The 18,542-nt window shown below is 38.7% G+C and overlaps 1 protein-coding gene across 1 annotated transcript in view; it reads right to left on the bottom strand.

The window, feature by feature from the left end:
- CD109 (CD109 molecule) overlaps positions 1–18,542 on the bottom strand; it is a gene marked incomplete at both ends in the record, with an annotated part of 79,007 nt that overhangs the window by 18,246 nt on the left and 42,219 nt on the right. The window contains 14 exons of the mRNA XM_084261152.1: positions 136–326; positions 814–979; positions 1,496–1,724; positions 3,042–3,123; positions 6,927–7,103; positions 7,983–8,127; positions 9,582–9,800; positions 10,014–10,127; positions 12,843–12,960; positions 13,707–13,842; positions 14,371–14,431; positions 14,883–14,957; positions 15,684–15,836; positions 17,763–17,939. Of these exons, the coding sequence (XP_084117278.1) occupies positions 136–326; positions 814–979; positions 1,496–1,724; positions 3,042–3,123; positions 6,927–7,103; positions 7,983–8,127; positions 9,582–9,800; positions 10,014–10,127; positions 12,843–12,960; positions 13,707–13,842; positions 14,371–14,431; positions 14,883–14,957; positions 15,684–15,836; positions 17,763–17,939 (2,043 nt within the window). The remainder of the gene's footprint in view (positions 1–135; positions 327–813; positions 980–1,495; positions 1,725–3,041; positions 3,124–6,926; positions 7,104–7,982; positions 8,128–9,581; positions 9,801–10,013; positions 10,128–12,842; positions 12,961–13,706; positions 13,843–14,370; positions 14,432–14,882; positions 14,958–15,683; positions 15,837–17,762; positions 17,940–18,542) is intronic.

The raw sequence follows: 18,542 nt of genomic DNA on the forward strand, positions 1-18,542 counted from the left end.
TAACCGAGGCCGTTACAGCAAAATAACATCCAGTAATTGTTATGTAAAAAAGAAACGGTCCTTTTCTCTTTTTTTTTTTTAATACCCAATGCACATTTAGAAAGTATAACAAAGCTCTTTCAGACAAGGTATTACCTGAGTAGATGAAAATCCCCCAAGGTGATTTCTTTGCTGACTTAACCATTTCATAATAGGGATCCCCTCTGCTAATCTGTCCTGATGAAAGTGTGAGAGCACAGCGTACGCCGCAAGTTCAATATCGACGGACCGTGGTTGCCAGGAGTCAGAAATTGTAGAAGCAGGTGTTATCCAGAAACGAAATTCTCCTGCAAAAGGAATCGAAAATAACCTCAGATCCACAGACCAAAGTCTTTGGACTTCTGGGAAAGGCTAATGGGAAACATGCTAATTAATGCTTATGTACAAGCAAGGTTCTTTAAAATCCTGCTGATGTTTATGCATGTGCCCCATATAGGACCAGCTCAAGCACTTCTTCAGCAATGGATGGTTCTAGATACAAAAAAGCTGGAGTCCAAATAGTCACTCCAATAGTCACTTCCAGTGAACATCACATTGATCCTTTTGTTGTCAGCCTGAAACCCTTGTGAAAAGGTGACCTTGTTGTTGGGTGCTCCTTCCTCTTCGGGGCTAGAGAAGGCACCATAGCTGCTCATTCTTGAATCAAGCCTTCCAAAAAATTGACTTAAGTCCCTCCTTCCCAAAAGTGACTTGTCTGAAAGGTCTAACTCAGTAAACACAAAGGGACGCCCAAGAGAATCCACCTGTAGAAGTGTGTAAGATAGAGTACAATACCTTGGTGTTCTGCCCTCTCATTCAGTATATTCAGTGCTTCCTTTGCTTTCGTACTTTTTGCCCAGGACAATGCATATGTCACAAGTGCCAAAGTGTAGTTATCCGAAATACCATCTGCTAATTTATCTTCTAGAAAGTTTGTAGCACTCTTGATGACATAAGTATGCTGGAAATGAAGGTCATATTGAAGAATGTACAGTGAAAAAAATACATTGAAATACCATCACTTGAAAGAAGAATTTGTACAGAAATATTACTAGCACAAATCAACAACCAAGAAACACTGAAAATCTCTCTCAGACCACAGGCACAAACCTCAAAGGCAAACCTTTTGATCTGGCACTGCCTTTTATGAACCTCAATGAAATCCACTGGGATGACTTAACATCTCCAAGTACAGTTGCCCCCATAAATTTCTTTACAAGTTCTTGGACTATAGCCACAGCAATATTCTTGCCTTTAGATTTTGTAAAAGCACATAAAATTGAAGGGCATAACCGCACGATTTTTTATTGTCTTAGGTAAATAAGCCAAAGTACAGGAAAGTTTAACAAAACATGGTTAAAATTTATCTCTATTTAGATGTCTCCCTATGTCCTTAAACTATCAAGAGTTTACCAGGTAGGATGACAATTTATGAAGTGTCCCAGAAACTATGGATTCTATTTATCAATTTTAATACCTGTTTATCTGGGAACCCTAGGAATGATGACATAATGTAAGCTGTGAGAGTGACTGAATTATTGGTCCCTCCTTGAAGATCACTGTGTAACACTTTCCCAGGTTCATGAAATTCTCCATTTAATTTCTGATGCCGGACAATCCATTTAGCTGTATCCATGAGTACATTTTGATCGATATCTATGAATGGACGAGCTTGAAGGAAACATCTTAATACAAAAGCTGATAACCTTGGGAAAAAGGTTAATCAAATATGACAAAATTAGCAACATATTGGAGCTTCTTCTGTTTAAGATGATGTAAAAATACTGTGACGCATAAAGTGTTCTACACACACCTCCCAAGCACAGAGGAACGTACATGTATCATCAAGACAAGCAAGTAGACTTAGCTTAATTCACCAAAAAATAAGCTACATCCTTGTTCCTAAATATCACCCCTTTTGCAGGTGTTCTGTTTCAAAAATAAATACAGAGTATAGACCCCAAGTCTTCCAGCACACGTTTATGTCCATAAATATACTGCTTGCCTGCCTTCTGCTGTTAGGCTAAAGTGGCAAAAATCAGAGTTTAGACAGTATATGCAGTTATGTGTGATCTTAATTATCCTGATTATCCTTTAATTATTTCATTGAAACAACCTTTGTTGTTTCACTCATTAATAATACCAAGTTCTGCTTTGACTCCCTTCTTTGCCAAATATATATTCATGTAACCTGTCACTGCCCTACTTAAGTACTGGAGTTGCCATTATATATAAAAGAAATTCTTCATTTTTTGGAAAATGATACTGAGTCTAAGGCAAGTCCTGCTGATATCCATAAAAAATGCTCACAGACTCCACGAGTGATGCAATAAGTGGCATAGTAAGTGGGATGGTTCCATTTAAAGTCAGCAGCAAGTGCTGAAATATATAAATGTATTTAAACCAACTGAACATGGATTAGCTCAACAAAGCGCTGGAACATGTCTTTGTCATCTATCTAGTTTCCACTACGATGCTCACTATGCTTTGTAGGGAGAAATTCAGCACTGAAAAGGCTTTTTCAACTGTATTTATAGTCTCAAATAAAGGAGGTGTAGCAGAGGCAAGTAGGACAAATTTTTAACACCAGTAACTGTTCACCCCTGAGGAAATGCCTGAGTCAGTCTTATGCCTCCAGCATAGAGAGAACTGAAAATCTGTTTGAAGCCGTGATGATCTCATAGCCCTAAGTGCTTTCAGTCAACTGCAAGAAAAAGTTATTTAATTACTACTCGTCATTCCTTTGGAGAAAAGCAACAGAAAAGCTTTCAGACCAAGCTGTTCCACTGGCTAAAATAATTCATCATTCATCTTTTTCAAAATTAAAAAACTTTGCCCCGATAATGGCTTTGACAGCATGTTATCCAGCAGAATGACCTTAGAGTTGGACTAAACACCTAATGAAAACCAGGCAGAAGGCTAATACAGCTGGAAATTTTTACCAGCTTCACAAAAAATTTTTAGTCGCAGGGAAAATATGTAAAATACTCAGATTCCACAGTGAATCTGGCAGAACTACTTACCATGTGCTCCCAGAAGGATCTTCATTTCCAAAGGCACTGAAAGAGCCATCATCCCTCTGGAAAAGCAGCTCTCTCTGGTAGCCTGAAGTGGAAAAGCAGAGACAGGTATCGAACACTGTCTTTCCTGTGGGTTCCAACACAAACTGTCTGCTGATGTGAAGCAATGCACCTTCTAAGGATAAGGGCAGAACTTGAGCTCATATTTCATTTTAAAAATCCCCCAAATATGTAGGAACATACAAAACAGCACAGAAGATGATGAGAAAGTGGGCTGCAGTAAAACAATGGATCCATCCATCTACAAAAGCAGAACCAGAAGCTCCTGCTCCCACTCGCATGCCACCCAAACACAACAGCATGGTGCAGAGACATGTCCCAGTAGCTTTTGTCAAATCAAAGGACTAGGTATCAGAAAAATCGTGCTGGAAGAGGCCATTCTGAAATGAGTGAAAAATTTCAAAAGACCTGAAGATCCTGAAACACTGAGGAGGAGCCATTTAAAACATATCTGAAGATCTTCCAGCGCCCAGAACAAGCCCGGCTTTCTCCTGACTGCTGAACATGTGTAACAAAAGGCCCCCAAGGTTTCTCTAGCTGCTCACAAATACCAGCAGCATCCTTACTCAGTGCTGACTTCAGTGCAGAACCAATGTTCCTCAATGTTAGAAATCAAGAGCTTCCTATGATATGCCACTCACTGTAGTTTCTGATATCTAAAGCCTTTCTTCCCTCACATTTTACTCACCATTTGTGTATCCAGAACAATAATCATATCTGTTTATAGGATTTCACAAGACATCTTTTCTAATTTCCCCCCACCTCACCTTTTTCCTTGGCTTTACCACTTTGGCTATTATAATGAAGAAAGTATATTCATTAGTCCAACATCTGACAGATACAGACACAGTACTGAATCAGCAAACATCATTCAGTACTAGGCAAATGAATGAATTTACAAATACACACCATGAGGTCCATCCAACTACATCCATTGTCCCGCTAAATCTTCCTTGTTTTCACTGAGAAAGGATTAATTACCTGCTTCTATGCTTTGTTGAATACAGATACGCAGTGACTGAGCCACAGCCTTGATTACTGAGGAACAAATAGCCTAGTTACTCAAGATAAGTTACACTGTAAAATGAAATCCTACTCAGGATGTCCCTGTAGTAGAAGGGATCATAAAGATGTGAATCTGAACTGCTATGGTACACCAGTGTACGTTACCATATAAACTCTTCTCCCAGTAGCATCAGGTTTAGTTTCTTTAGAAGAGTTTGAAATTACAATTTCCACTTAAATACAGGGGATTTATAATGTATTTAGCTCAAAAGGGGGTAATTACAGGATTAAAACTGATGAGTCTTTCCCACACAGAACTATCTTTCATCTCATTTAATGATCTTGAGGAGTCAAACACTCTTGAGTGGGAGGAAAAAACAAGGAATAAGTGGCATTTCACATCAAGGAAAGCAAATGTCACTACCAAAGTTTAAGCCTAAAATAATGTGCTACGAGGAACATGAATACACACACACAAATAGATTGCTTCCTCTTCAAAAGCATCTGACTGCAAGGTCTGAGCATTGAAGTCTTATGCTTCTTTGCAGAACAGACAATATACAACACTAAGTAGTATAATCACCACCCCACTGGTAGGGTGAAGCACTGAACTAAGATGAACAGCCCACTCACCAAAGACTGCTGAGCAGCCCTTAGACAGGGATAAATTTATCTCAGAATTTGTAAAGATTGGAGGGATCAGAAAGATGAGCAGAACCAGAAGGAGGATGGAGCGATCACCGAGCTATTTCCTACACGGCTTTCTTCTCAATGCCAAGCTCTTGCAGTCACGCAAAAGTCTCCGAACATGAGCGTATCTAACAGGGGGACGCCTGCAGAAATGCTGGAAGAGGAGACCTGGGGGCTGTGAACCACCACGTTTGTTCCAACGGGCACTCAATCAGACATGAAGAACGATACTTCGACTGTCAGCACATACAAGCAGAAAGGCAAGGAAAAGAAGGATCCTATTATGAAGATGTACACTAGTATTCCCAGAGGACTGGCTGGAACCCAAGAGATGCGGGAGGCTCGCTGAGAAAAGCTGAAAGAGGAGTGCATCAGGATGGAAAGGACTTCAGAAATATGTCAAAGACTATAGGGTCTCACATTTCAAACAGCTTGGAAATACTGCTCAAAACGCATTGCTTGCTTTGGGTCCAGTACCAAAGCTTTCAGACAAAGCAAGATTCTTTTTTATTTCTGAAGAAGTGATTGCAAGATAGGATCTGTCATGCCCACAACTGAAGGAGTTTTTTTAGACAGCAACTTCTGCTTTGTTTTTATTCTAGGTAAATAAAAACTGCTAAAAGAAAGATCATTTAGCAGTCCCTGCTAGCTATAGGGTCCCTTCTTCTCACAAGCATTTAACCTTAAAATTAATGATATTTACTTCTATGAGTTCACTTTTTCAAATATTTAATGATTTCTCATGTGTAATGTTGGTTTTAAATTGAACTTCATGACAATCCCTTAAAACCTGAGCTTATAAAACCTACATCTCAAACTAAAGACAGATTTCAACTTTAAGATTACATTTTTAAAAAATCAACTGAATAAAAAAACCCAACGAAAATCAATTGTTAAAATAAAGAAAAAATGTTTTTTACATTGTGGTTCATACTTACTGTTTTGGCTACTACACAATTAAAAACATGTACCTAAATTGAAAACCCCAGGAACAAGGTGAGTAACACAATGCTTTGTATATAGAAGCATTTAATCCTACAATTTTCACTTGAAGTAATTTTAATAAATCAATTACTGGAAAACTTCAGAAAATTACGGTAGCACAACTCAGGCTTCAAAGAGTAGCAGATCGCTTACAAACTTCAGAGCTGCTGTTTACATAACACATCTCTCCCTCTTCCTTCCCTGCCTTACTTTTCAACTCAACCATGTAGTAGGGAGGGTTTGAAAAAAAACATTTAACTGCTTTTGACAGAAAATTTAGATCTTGATGAAAGAAAAATTTATTTCAAGCTGTGTCTTTTCCAAGGGTAATGTCAACAACTTTAAAAATAAATATATGTATCAAACACCAAAAAAAACCCAAATCAAAGACTTACAGAGAGTAAACAAAATTTGAAAATGTCATCACGGTGCCTTAGTAGGGGTGTAGCTCACATTAAGGATGGTCTCACTCCTCCCTCTGAACCAGGCTTTCAGCAAGAAGACGTGGTACATCGGTTAGACACTCGAATCCAAAAGGCACAGAGAAGCACAGCACAACTATGCTCTCCACATTTTGTGATGCCCTGGAGTACATCCCAACTAAAACAGACAGCAGTTTCCAACTAAAATTTTCCAACTTTTGATTTCCAGCAGACTTCACTTCTGACCAAGTCTAAAACTTGGGTGGGCAAAAGCCAGCCGCCAGAGCAAATGCCATTCCTTGGGCTCTACAACAGCACGGCAGGACGGTGATGCTGTCACTGAAGACACACATGGGATGAATATGGCTCACAACACCCAATGACTAATTTTCAACCTCTGTGCCTCAAGCAGAGGTCCAAAATGTTTGCTCTACATACAGTTTTATCACAGGAGAGATAACAACTAAGGACAACCACGTAAATTACCTTCTAAACCTTAGTTTTCCTTTGAAGATTAACTACATGTTTTTTCTAAGCAAACTTGCCCTTGTAAACTAAACTGATTGCTCTTCAATTCTGTCAGCCCAGAAGAAAGAGAAAAAGAAAGAGGAAGATGGCCTTTTCTTCCAGTTCTCAAGACACCAACAGAGCAGAACTTCAAAAACCAAATGCAAAGTCACAGGTACCTTCTTTAAAATATTAATGTCTTTCTTGGAAGCATACAGACCTTTTCTCATAAAGGAGACAGCTTTTGATTTAATATCCTCTCTCAGTTGCCTGGTTTTAGTCAGGTATTGCAGAATATACACATTCGGAGCAAAATTAATCATATTTTGTTCACCACAGCCATAAGGCATCTTAATCAATGATGACAAACCACTGATAGAAGGCCCAAGTAAATCACCTGAAAGACAAAATTTAATAAAAATAAATTAAAGCCTATTGCAAACAAATGCATATCTAATGCCTAGGGGGGGTGGTATCATCTAAAACAGAAGAAAATATGATACACCAGGAATGTTCATACTAAACACCATTAATCAGGCAGAAAACTGCCCTAAATACACAACTGTTCATCTCCTAATGAGCTTTGTATCCACTGACCCATCTCCCTGAAAATCTTTCAAACTATAGTGTCATTTCAAACAGTCACTTAAAAAAAAGCACAAGGAACAACAAGCAGTTTGGTTCTAGGTTTTATTCTGCAAACATGCAGAATTAAAATAGGACACTAGCAAACTTGGCAGGACCTTCCTTATTAGAATCCAGCTCCCTCTCTAAGTCTGAAAAAGGATAGTCAATATTAAAACATCACAAATTAAATAAATGAAAAGAATAACAGAATTCATCTATAAAGTATTCCTATGCTTATTCCAAGATGATAAAATTACTTTTACTCAATTACTCAACCTATTAATACAGTGATTAAATAAAATTATTGCCATTCTTTAAATTCCAATAAAGCCACAGCCATACTGGGCAAAATCTTGTAAAGGTCCTTCAGAAGGGATTCTGAGAAAAACTCTGGCAAATTCTGCTAGTGTAGGTCAGGTTATTACATACCAGTCCCCCTGCCCTATTCGACAAAAACTACCTATGTCTGCACAGCAGAAAATTCCAATAGCTGAATTGTGGACACATATATCTTAGACATAAGCCCAGCAGGCAAGGAACTATTTTTAAAAAATAAAATATATAGTTATAGACATATATAGATATGTAAAAAGACAATAGAGCTAGCCAGCAAATAATAAAGATGGAAACAGAATAAAATAAACCTTACCAACAGCAGTGACCTGCACTCTCTCACTGCCACTTACAACATCAGATGGAAAAGTGAACTCCAAACTTTTTGACACTGTTTGTGGTTTACTCCTAGTTAAATCCCAAAGGACTGTCTGAGAATATGTGTGTTCCAATCCTTCAGCCTATCAAAGTAAAGACAAGATTACTGCAATTTCCAGCAGCGTGCTGCTTTGGGGACTGGGGTTGTGTGCTGACCGGGCGGAGGGGTCTAAAACACTGTCAGGTGTTTTGTGCTGCTAGGTAGAACATGAAGAACCTGAGCTGTCAGCCCATCCCAACTGACACAGAAATGTTTTTCTTATAAAGAGCTACCTCCACTATTTGCTTCTTGAGACCACGTGCTGATTACAGAGATACATCCACAAAGTCAATTAGAGTACCTTTCATGCCATCTGCAATCTTACGGCCTGTCATATAAGGATGTCTTAAAGTGAAGTTAGGTACATAAAGGTTTAATTTCCTCATGCTTGCAAAATCCCTTCAGATAAATTGTCCTTGAAGCAGAGAAAATAAATCAGTTTCTTCCCTCAGCCTAGACCTTATTTCAACAAGCTTTGTTTCGTTTATGCACAACAACTGAACTTCAACAGAAAGGGCAGTAAGTGGCTCCACTTGAAGACAGCTCACAGCCCTGCAGGACAGTGGTCTAAGGAGAGGCTGAGAGCGCTGTGACTGTTCAGTCTGGAGAAGAGAAGGCTCAGAGGGATCACATCAATGTGTATATATATATATATCTCAGAAGAGAGGGTGAAAAGAAGATGGACCAAAAGCTCTTCTCAGTGGTGCCCAGTAGCAGAATAAGACACAACACATGCAAATTAAAACAAAGGGATTTCCTGTTAAACATAAAAGACCCTGGAGTAAGCTGCCCAGTGAGGCTGTAAAGTCCCTGTCCTTGGGGATATTAAAAACACATGGGTCTGAGCATCCTGCAGTAGTTGATCCTTCCCTGAGCAGGAAGGTTGGATTACTCTCAGCCTCAACCATTTCCTGATTCTAGGATCTTAAGCATTTATTTGATGATGAGATGTGCAACTGTCTACCACCTTCCACTGAAACAGAGCCTAATGTGAATCAGACATAGACATCCAACGTTAGGCAAGGCTTAGCAGTTTCAGGTTTATCAGAAAGTCTGGGGGCTAAATTACCACCACTAGCAAAATACAGAACTGTTCAGATAAAATAAGCTCTGAACTAAAGCCGGGTATATGGCGAAATTGATTGCACTTATCCATAATACAGTTACTCCGTTCACTCTCTAGGTTGTTAAACTAGCTGTAGGCTCAGGGAATCACTAATGTGCAAATAGGTTTCACCTTGCTTTCAGAAGCATTTGAAACACAATCTCTTGTAGAACAGATCCATGTGTTCGTCCCTGGAAGGGGATCTAAAGAATTTTAAAGGAGAAATTATTTTAAAAGAAGTGTTCTCTGTTCAAAGTCACCTGACCCAGAATCAATCTTATACAGCAAAAGAGGCAGACAAGTAAATTGGTTTGTCTTTCTGCTGCACTACTTTTTGCCTATTTTAGGGGAACAACTTACGTCAGGAAGAAGCCAAGCTGGAGACTGTTTACCTTTACTAAAACTTTCTGGATGATAGCATCAGAAGCAGCAGATGATATTGCTGTGACTTTGATGGGAATCTCTCCCAGCTGTTTTGGCTTGATTGGGAATTGAATAGTTTTCCCATCTTCACTGGGCACAGATACAGACTGTTGATTTTCTGTAGCATTTATTTCATTAGATGTAAGAATAATTTCAAAGGCATCATTCATATCCAGGAACACGGTAACCTGTAAATACAGTAACATTTGCAGCACAAGGTCTGAATTTTGAAAAGCTGTTTTCATAAGCTGCCACCTTTTTTGAGTACAGAGAAACAGCTTTATGGTCCTCAATCTTAAGAAAATATTAAAGTTCTCACAAAAGAAAGATCTGGTCTCCACCGGCGATGAAAACCCTGCAGTGTCTAGTAACATTCAAGTACAAAGAGACTGTTCTTTTACCTCAGCTTCTTCTTTCAAATAATTAAAGATGTTCACTTCCAAAATGAACTGCTCTCCTCTGATGACAGAGTATGGAAGGTTCAGGAAAATGAAGAAAGGTTGAAAAGCTTCTAGCTGCAAAACAAAATCAGGAGTCAACCCCTACAATCAGATACTAGCAAAAAAATGACTATGCAACTTGTCTTCTGGTCACTTTTAAATTCAGATGACAAAATATGTTTACGTGTACTCTACAGTAACAAAATGTATTACTGCAGACCAAAGATGCTTCTGGTCGCTAGCACCTTTGTAGGAACTCAGCCAGCCGTGCGGTTCAGATGAGACCTGCTGACAGCTTCGACAGGGTAAGTTCCAACAGAGGCACCTAGACTGGGACTAAGAGTCTATCATTTGACAAGTTTGGAATTTGCTGTCTGCCCCAAGATCCCATTAAGGCAACTCCAAACTGTTTTGCACAAGTAGTGGATGATTAAGATCCATCAACTGCCCTATCTCCATGACAATACAGAAAAGCATGTTGGAAGACAAAACAGCTTTCCTAAATTCTGCAATTTACCAATAACTTAGAATAATGTGTTATTTTATTAGATTAATCTTAGCATAAATTCTTTAATTATCATTTTTTAAAAATATATCTTTTCTTAATTAAAACTGCAGAAATGTACCAGCAAGCAGTTACTTTTATCTGTGAGCAGTTATTTTGGATGAAGTCTTTCCTGTCTCTAAGATGTCAGCAGTAAGCACTCATCAAGCTGAATGGGATCAAAATTTCACTGCTTATGAACATCTGTACAACAAGAATGACTGAAGCATGATATCCTATATCATTGAAATGTCAACCAGAAGTGGTTTTAATTTGGTTTTCATTAAAAAAAAGTGTTCCAAGTGTTTTGAGTTTCAGATCCAAAAACCCCTCAGATTTCTTTCTAGCTAGTAATTATTCCAGTATTTTCTTTTTAAAATTTTGAAAAGTTGTTTGCTAAAGCTTGAGTGACAGTAACTTCTTTAGATATCAGACATTAAAGAAGTTCTGATGGGAGGATTTTATGTTAGTTCTTAGTTGAAGTTTTCTCCAAGTACCTGTTTTGTCTTTTTTTTTTTCCCCTTTCTCTAAAACTTTTGCAATAATGAACTTTTACACTTAGGAACATCCCAGGATATTACAATAAAACATGATAGGGTAAAATTATCAAAACTATGTAGTAGAAGTCAGATTAAATAAAAAAAAAAAGATGCAAAGCAGTAAATGACATTAAGCAGATGTCACTTATTTATTTCCCCATTAGAGTTTTCATGCAAATCTTTTATTTGTCTCTCTGTATGGTACTGATTAACATGTTTCAGCCATGTGGAACTCTAAGCACAATCTAAACATCCCAACAAGGGTGAAGTACTGAACAGTGCATGTGGGTGATTGTAGTTAAATAATAATCCCAACATCTGTTCTATTTGCAGCCTTCTCAAATTTGAGGATGAGAGGCCAAGTATATATTTTCATACAGTTTGAATCAGAAAACTATTCCTCTTTTTGTCCCATCTCTGCCAAGTCAAGTGAAAGAAATGAGAATCATGATTCCAGTCTCAGAGGAGCCTTAGCTGCAAAATCCAGACCAGGCTCCAAATTCTGAGATGGAGTTAGGATCAGGATGTTCAAAGTACATGTTCTGTGTCTGGTGTAGCAGCCAACTATGAGATTTGGATCAAGATCTTGGCTTGGATTCCACAAGCTGCCCCTCCCCAAGAACTGGAGGGTATGGGAATGGTTGCTCCAAGCTATGCTTGCACTATTCCTAGCATCAAGCTGGAAACCTGTAACACTGTACTGCAGTTTCAACCTCTCTAACCTTTGGGACTTAAGTAGAGTTGTCTCACTTAGGAACACAGTTTCTCTAGGATCTTCACATAAATAATACAAGGAGATAACTCCCTTCAGAGGATTATTCATCATCTATCAAATACTAGCTAAATGAGACTTCAAAAAGTAGTTCCTATTTTAAACAGGCTAAATAACTCTCCATGAACACAGAGTGAGCCTAGGACAACTGCACTTGTATGCTGGGAATCTCAGGTTAGAGATCTAACCCGAGGAGTCCTGAATTTAGCTTAAATTGCTAAAATTGTTGAACACTTGGAGGCACAAAAAAAGCCTCACAAAGCAGGAACTTGGCAGCAAGAAGCGTGTCATCCCACCTCTGGCTCTCAGTGTCCACTCTGCTCCTCAAGCTAAGTTACTGAAAAAGTAGCACCTGCATTTAGTCCAAGACTGGTTTTGACAGACAAATAAAAGTGAGGCCAGAATTTACCCTTTAAGCATTTCTCCTGTCCTCCCTCCTGGGGTTAAGTGTTAGAGAAGCAGCCCAGTTGCATGATCTTTCCAGCAGACAATGTGCTTCTCTCATCCCAAGCACCTCTTCCCAGGAAGCCTCTGTAAAACTTCCTGTATGCACTATCAGCTCATGGAAAGAAAGTCCCCTTGGCAGAGCCAAGAAAACATGGAAATACGCTGTCCTCAGGTGGTTGTTCCCCCTCTCTACACATGAAGATTCTGAAGTGAGCACATCTTGAAAGTGCTCTAAAAAAACAACTGCTCCAACAGAAATGTATTCCCAAGTACCTGTGTAATGTCTGGGATATTGATACGAGCAGGAAGGGGAGGCAAGTACAGTATCACACATCTCTGGTGATGATCTTTTCTTTACAGTTTGAACACACGGCCTCTAAATCACTTTGTTAGTATAAGGAGACAGCTGCTGTTATAACTAAAACAGAGCTTCCAGTAATAACCTACATCGTTACCAGCATTTAAAGAACTGCCTACTGCTGCAGTACCTCCACTGGAGCAGCTGTCACTCCAAGTCCACCACTTTCAGTCATCACAAAAGCACTGGCCACCCAGGATGTGATGGTATCAGGTACAGTGACTTCCATTGTGGTGTCCATGTCAGATCTGAAGGGAAGAGCAGTTTCAAAAGCATCCGTTTACAGACTTCAGCAAGTGGACATGAATGTTTAAAACGCATCCAAAATTAAGTCCAAACTCTTGGCAAGAAAAGCTGCTGATTATCTATTTCTCTTTTTGTAATCATTTAGAATGACTCATGATAGGATCAAAATAATTAAAACAAATTTAGATTATTTTAAATTATATGAATTGAAGAAAATTACATCAAATCACATTACATGTAATCAACTTCTACAGATCCTTTAAAACAATCCCAGATGACTGTTGCTGCTCCCCAAACTTCTCAGCTGTGAAAGAATACAACATTTGTGCTTCAAAACACAGGTCAGATTTCACCATCACCTGACAGTTTGAACTGCTCCTTGAATTAGGTGCAGACAGGAACAGATTTCCCTTTCTGGGCTAATCACCACCTTCTTATGTACTATACAGAAAATTATGTGGTCTTTACCCTCCCCATCTGTAAGAGGAAGAGAGCTTTTCTTTTGTCTCCGGGATTTTTCATCTAGTTTCCGTTGAAATTACAAAGCCTTCAGTCAGGAGCTACCCTGATTTGTGCAGTTGCACACCTCATGTGGTGGGTCTCCAGTCCCACTTGTGGCCTCTAGGTGGTAGCAGAACATAAATGATACTGCATTCTTCAGCAGTGTTCTTCAGCACCGATGCAGAACACTACTAAACCCTACAAAATACAAGTGTAAATCAGTCTCCGCTTGCTTCTAATCCCATACCTAGTTTTAGTGTCGATCCAAAGCCAAGTCTCTGGAAAATGTGTCCTCACGTAGAGGTTGCTGAAATCAAGAGGTCCGTTTTTAGATACTGGCATATCGCCACCAAAACCATCCTCTATGGGTATCATTCCACCATCTACGAAATAAAAAAATACTGTCATACCCACAAGTATCCAAGTATAAGAAAAATCAAATTAATACAGTGTTTGGAGTATAATCTATAGCTCTGGTACATATGGCAGCACTGCTCCGTGACATTAAGAACTATTTCCCTTTTCTTGATTGCTTATTTTAAGAATAAAAACCAGTTTCACACAAGCTTAAGTTTCTCCTTGGCCTCCCTGCAGTGCTTATGGAACTGGTGTAACATGGCTACACATGACAACCACTGCCACACACATTAACTGGATCTGCAAATAAAAGCTCCCTTCACCCTCAGGCCTCTACCAGGTAGTGTCAGTCAGGGCCGCAGCAAAAAGAAAGTTCAAAACAATACTGGTCACAGGCATTTTTTATGTCTTGAACCTTGGAAATAGTAATGGCTTGCAAGGCTGGATGCAGCCTGTAGGCAGTAAAGTAAGAAGACCTAATAGGGGCCCTAACCCATGGGCCTCCTTCCCCACTCAGTAAATCAGATCGGGCTACATTTATTTTTATTACTTACAAATAAAATGTTCCTTATCCTCCTCAAGAATTGCATCAGTTGATACCCAAAGGCTGCATTTCTGGATAAAATTTATACAGTATATTTCAATACAGAACATTCAGGACATCAACAGTGCTTATATCTTTTCTTTCTTTCTAAGAAAATACAGTCATAATAAAGCAAATACAGAACTAAAGCAAGTAATACACAGGAACCAACAAGACTGAGATCATCTGAATCTGAATACTGACTGAAAACTTTCCAAAGCAAAGACAATATTGAGTATAAAGCAATCTGTATTTATGAAATTATATATTTCTTTGCATTTGGAGTATTTACATATTGATAGACTTCACCACTCAAAACCCACATAAGCCATGAAAATAGTACATTGTCTGTGGTCCCAAACTTTACAAGGGGAATTTTCTTCTAGGAAGCAATGTGCAAATCACTAACCAGTAAAAAACCCCCCAGTTTAATTTTTAAAAAAAGAAAAACCAAAAAAACCAGAACAAAAACCAAAAAAGTACCTGAAAGACACCAAAAGAACCTCTGACCAGGGGAAAATACTGCATAGTGCTGTATAAATTGAGGTCATGTAAGATCTAAGACAAGAAAAACAAAAAAATAATCCAAGAAGTGAATGCAAACTCACATTTTTCAGAACTTTCACTGTTGCAGATGCAAATTCACAGAGCTGTACCTCAAGCAGCAGCTTGCTTAGCTCTCATGTCAAAAAGAGCCCATGGCAGGAAGGAGGAGATTAGGCTGCAATGGTTTCATGATAAATGGAAGAATGACCAAGACTATACAAGCCTAAAGTAGGAGCCTAGAGCCCACTGGTGTTTTATGGCACTTAGGCTGTGTCATTCAGTCACTTTAGGAATGATGTATATTGTCAGCTCTTTGACACACTAAAGCTTCTGCAAGTAAAGTGAAATCAAAAACATTAAGACTTCATTCTGCCCTTCAAGAAATAAATTTATTTATTTTGTGCTACTAATTTTAAAGAGTACAAATCATTAGAGAGTTTTTCTGACGTTTTTGTCTTTCATGAAAAAAGAAACTGCCAAGTGTTAACAGAACAGTTTAACAAATGGAAGAACAATAAAGTATTAATTGGAATTAAAAATGCTGGGCTTATTCCCTTGTAAGCCTTACAGTCTTTTCTGCTCATGTTGATAACCAACTTGCAGAAGTAACAAATATTTGCATAATTAAGTACTAAAAAATCCTGCCCAGAGAATAACACTCAGCATATAAACTAACATTCCATAAACATACATCTTTCATACCCACAATAACGAAAGCCCTTTTTCCCATTTACTTACAGCATCTTCTGTTATGTCACTACTATCTCCTAGAAGCTTTGTACTTTTATCAACAACTGCAAGTCCAATTACTGATCCTGGTTCTGTTGTACTGATTTTAAGGGAGACTTTCTCAGACGGTTTGACCTTATCTTTGCTCCAAGAGATTTTAATCTATAAAAAAAAAAAAATTGAAAAAACAGCACTGGTTTAAATTATACAGTGATATTTACAGGCACTATCAACTCCAAGAAAGCATTTTCTTAGCATAATTGGTTATAATTAAGGCTCTGGATTTGCTTTTCCCTACAACCTTTGGGAAAATAGTACAGCATTCATTTTGCTTTCTTGCTTTCCTGACTGATCAGTTCCTGGGACTGGCAGAAAGTCAGCATCAGGTTCAACCAGCTCTCAGTATACAGTCAGCAATCTCTTGAGTTACAAAGATATATCAGCATCCTGACAGCTGTTAAAGAAGCGCGTGCACTTGTTATCACTGTACAATGCAGCACGTGGCACATTTAGGGAAAGATTATTCTGGGGAAAAACAGCCCTCAAAGATTACAACTAAGCGTTCCACAGTGACAGCAACACAGAAAAGGGATATATGTAATTTGTGCATAGGTAAAGAAGGAAATAAATAGGCTAATACACATCAGTATGCCCTCTGCAGGGTGATGAGAGGCAGGTTCATCTGCTGTAAGGTGTCTCTAATGCATCATATTTCCACAGCATCAGATGACAATGCAGAATTTTTGTTTAATATAAAATCTAGAGGTGGAATTCAGATCCACACTGCATTTAGCTGTCCAGATTTTGGTTTGGTGTTTAAGTTCTCATCATACACAGAGTCAAAAGGAAAACGGAGACTAGATAGCAGTTTGGCTCACTGTGAAGCATAACCTACATTTGCAAGATCAGGCCTTACCTCACTGATACAGAACATACTGTAGCCTTATTTGTGAACACAGCAATCAGAGGAAAGCTTTCTTTTTGTTTCCAGAAGGCTGAACCAAACTGTTACATCTTCCTTGTGAGAAACATTTCCCCAGCTCTAGCCTAAAACTTTCAAATTTTAACTAAATTATCTTCATCTTTTTCTCTTTATTTAGAATCCTCAGACATAATTACATATCAATTGTAATCAACAAACATGTGCCTGCAGCTCCCTCACCATCCCATCTGTCCACTTCCTTATCCTGTGACAGCAATGCTCATATCCTGGCTTTAAATAAATCATGAAGTGAAAGGAGAAGTGACACACGCAGGAATAAGAGAAATAGCATCCCTGCTGATGTCTGGATTTAAGTATTAAAGTTTCCATAGGGGAGGAAAAATTTGTACTCATCATGAACCCTCGGGTGGTCTTACCTGTAAGATGTCACAGTGGGGCTTTCATGTCTATGAAGGACAAAATTACTTCTTTGTAACTAAGTTGGAAAAATCAATTAATTGCTGCCAATAGCTATTTCCCCACACTTTGAGTTTTTTGAGTTAAAGTATGCATTGTCACATGAAACACTGGTTTCACAACACATTCACTGATGACACAGCCCAAAAAAAATTTGCCTCTGCACTTTGACAAGGAAAGGGAGGAGCCCTCTCAGCTTGTGGAAAGAAGATCCTTCTGCAAAGTCTCCTCAGAGCACTGCTGTATGCTGGGCTCCCTGTGATCTCACTGCATATGATGTGACCGCTGCCTAGATAGAAGAAGGTCTTCATAAACAGTTACAATTTCACACTTGGAGCGCTTTTGAGTATATTTTCACTATGCTGGAAGGGCAATCTTTGGCTCAGGAATTGACCAAACTATTAAAAACACAAGAAGATGCTGCATATCTGTTTATGTGGACGACACAGGGCAAACAGAGCTTTCTTTCATATGCAAAGTAGCCCTATGTGCAAAGTAGCCCTATATGCAAAGCAGCTGGACTCCAACTGTAGCAGTATTCCAAAAGTCTTTCCAAGGACTTACACAAACCTCAGATTAGTTCCTCAGTGAGGAAGATTTTTCATTTACAATCCTATGACCCAAACCACTGTTTAACACGCAACAAACAGACAAAAACATGGTCTCAGAGTTGACTTCAACATAGGTACCTTGTCATCCAAAACAGGCTGAATAGGGACAGAGAGAGCATCATTTATAACAACTCCATGCTCATCGATGTAGAACACAACTATACAGGCCAAAGGAGCCCATGAATTTTCCGCTGTTAAAGTGAATGTTTTTGCAGCCTTTGTGCCAAAAGCCATAATTTGCTCCTTAGATAACACCTGAAAGGGAAAAATGAAACAGTCTGTTGGTATCTCAATGTCTCATAAATTCTGCAATTCCTCCTGCAAATAGCCATTAAAAGAAGGGATATATAGCTGTGATATTTTCTTTTTACTAAGTGGTTGACCAGTTCTATGAGACTGGGTGTGGAACAGGGGGCCAAAGTAATATTTAAATATTAGAAATTGATTTATTGTTCTTATGATTAAATTCTTGTATCAATATGGGCAAATCAAGAACTACATTGGTGAGTTCACAGTGCAACGTGTGCTACAAGAACATAAAAATGCAACACTAACACATCTGGATCATGTGGGTCATCTGTAACAACATTTGAGTTTGGATCAGGAATACAACTTTCAAAGACACACTTTCCCACACACCCCGACTTACCACACCTTGGTTTGCACCATGGAGAGTGTGAATTGAGGCTCACTAAGAACAGGTACTCACTTTACTAGATCAGATTAGTTCTGAAGCTACCTCAGAACACCTGGATTTCAGGCCCACAGCATCAACTTTATCACACTAAATCTATTCCTGTTGGGCCGTACTAGTTACTAATGAAGACATAGCCATGTCTTTCACTGCATGGACCTGAT

Source organism: Gallinula chloropus (genome assembly GCF_964237585.1).
Source record: "Gallinula chloropus genome assembly, chromosome: 3".
NCBI lineage: Eukaryota > Metazoa > Chordata > Aves > Gruiformes > Rallidae > Gallinula > Gallinula chloropus.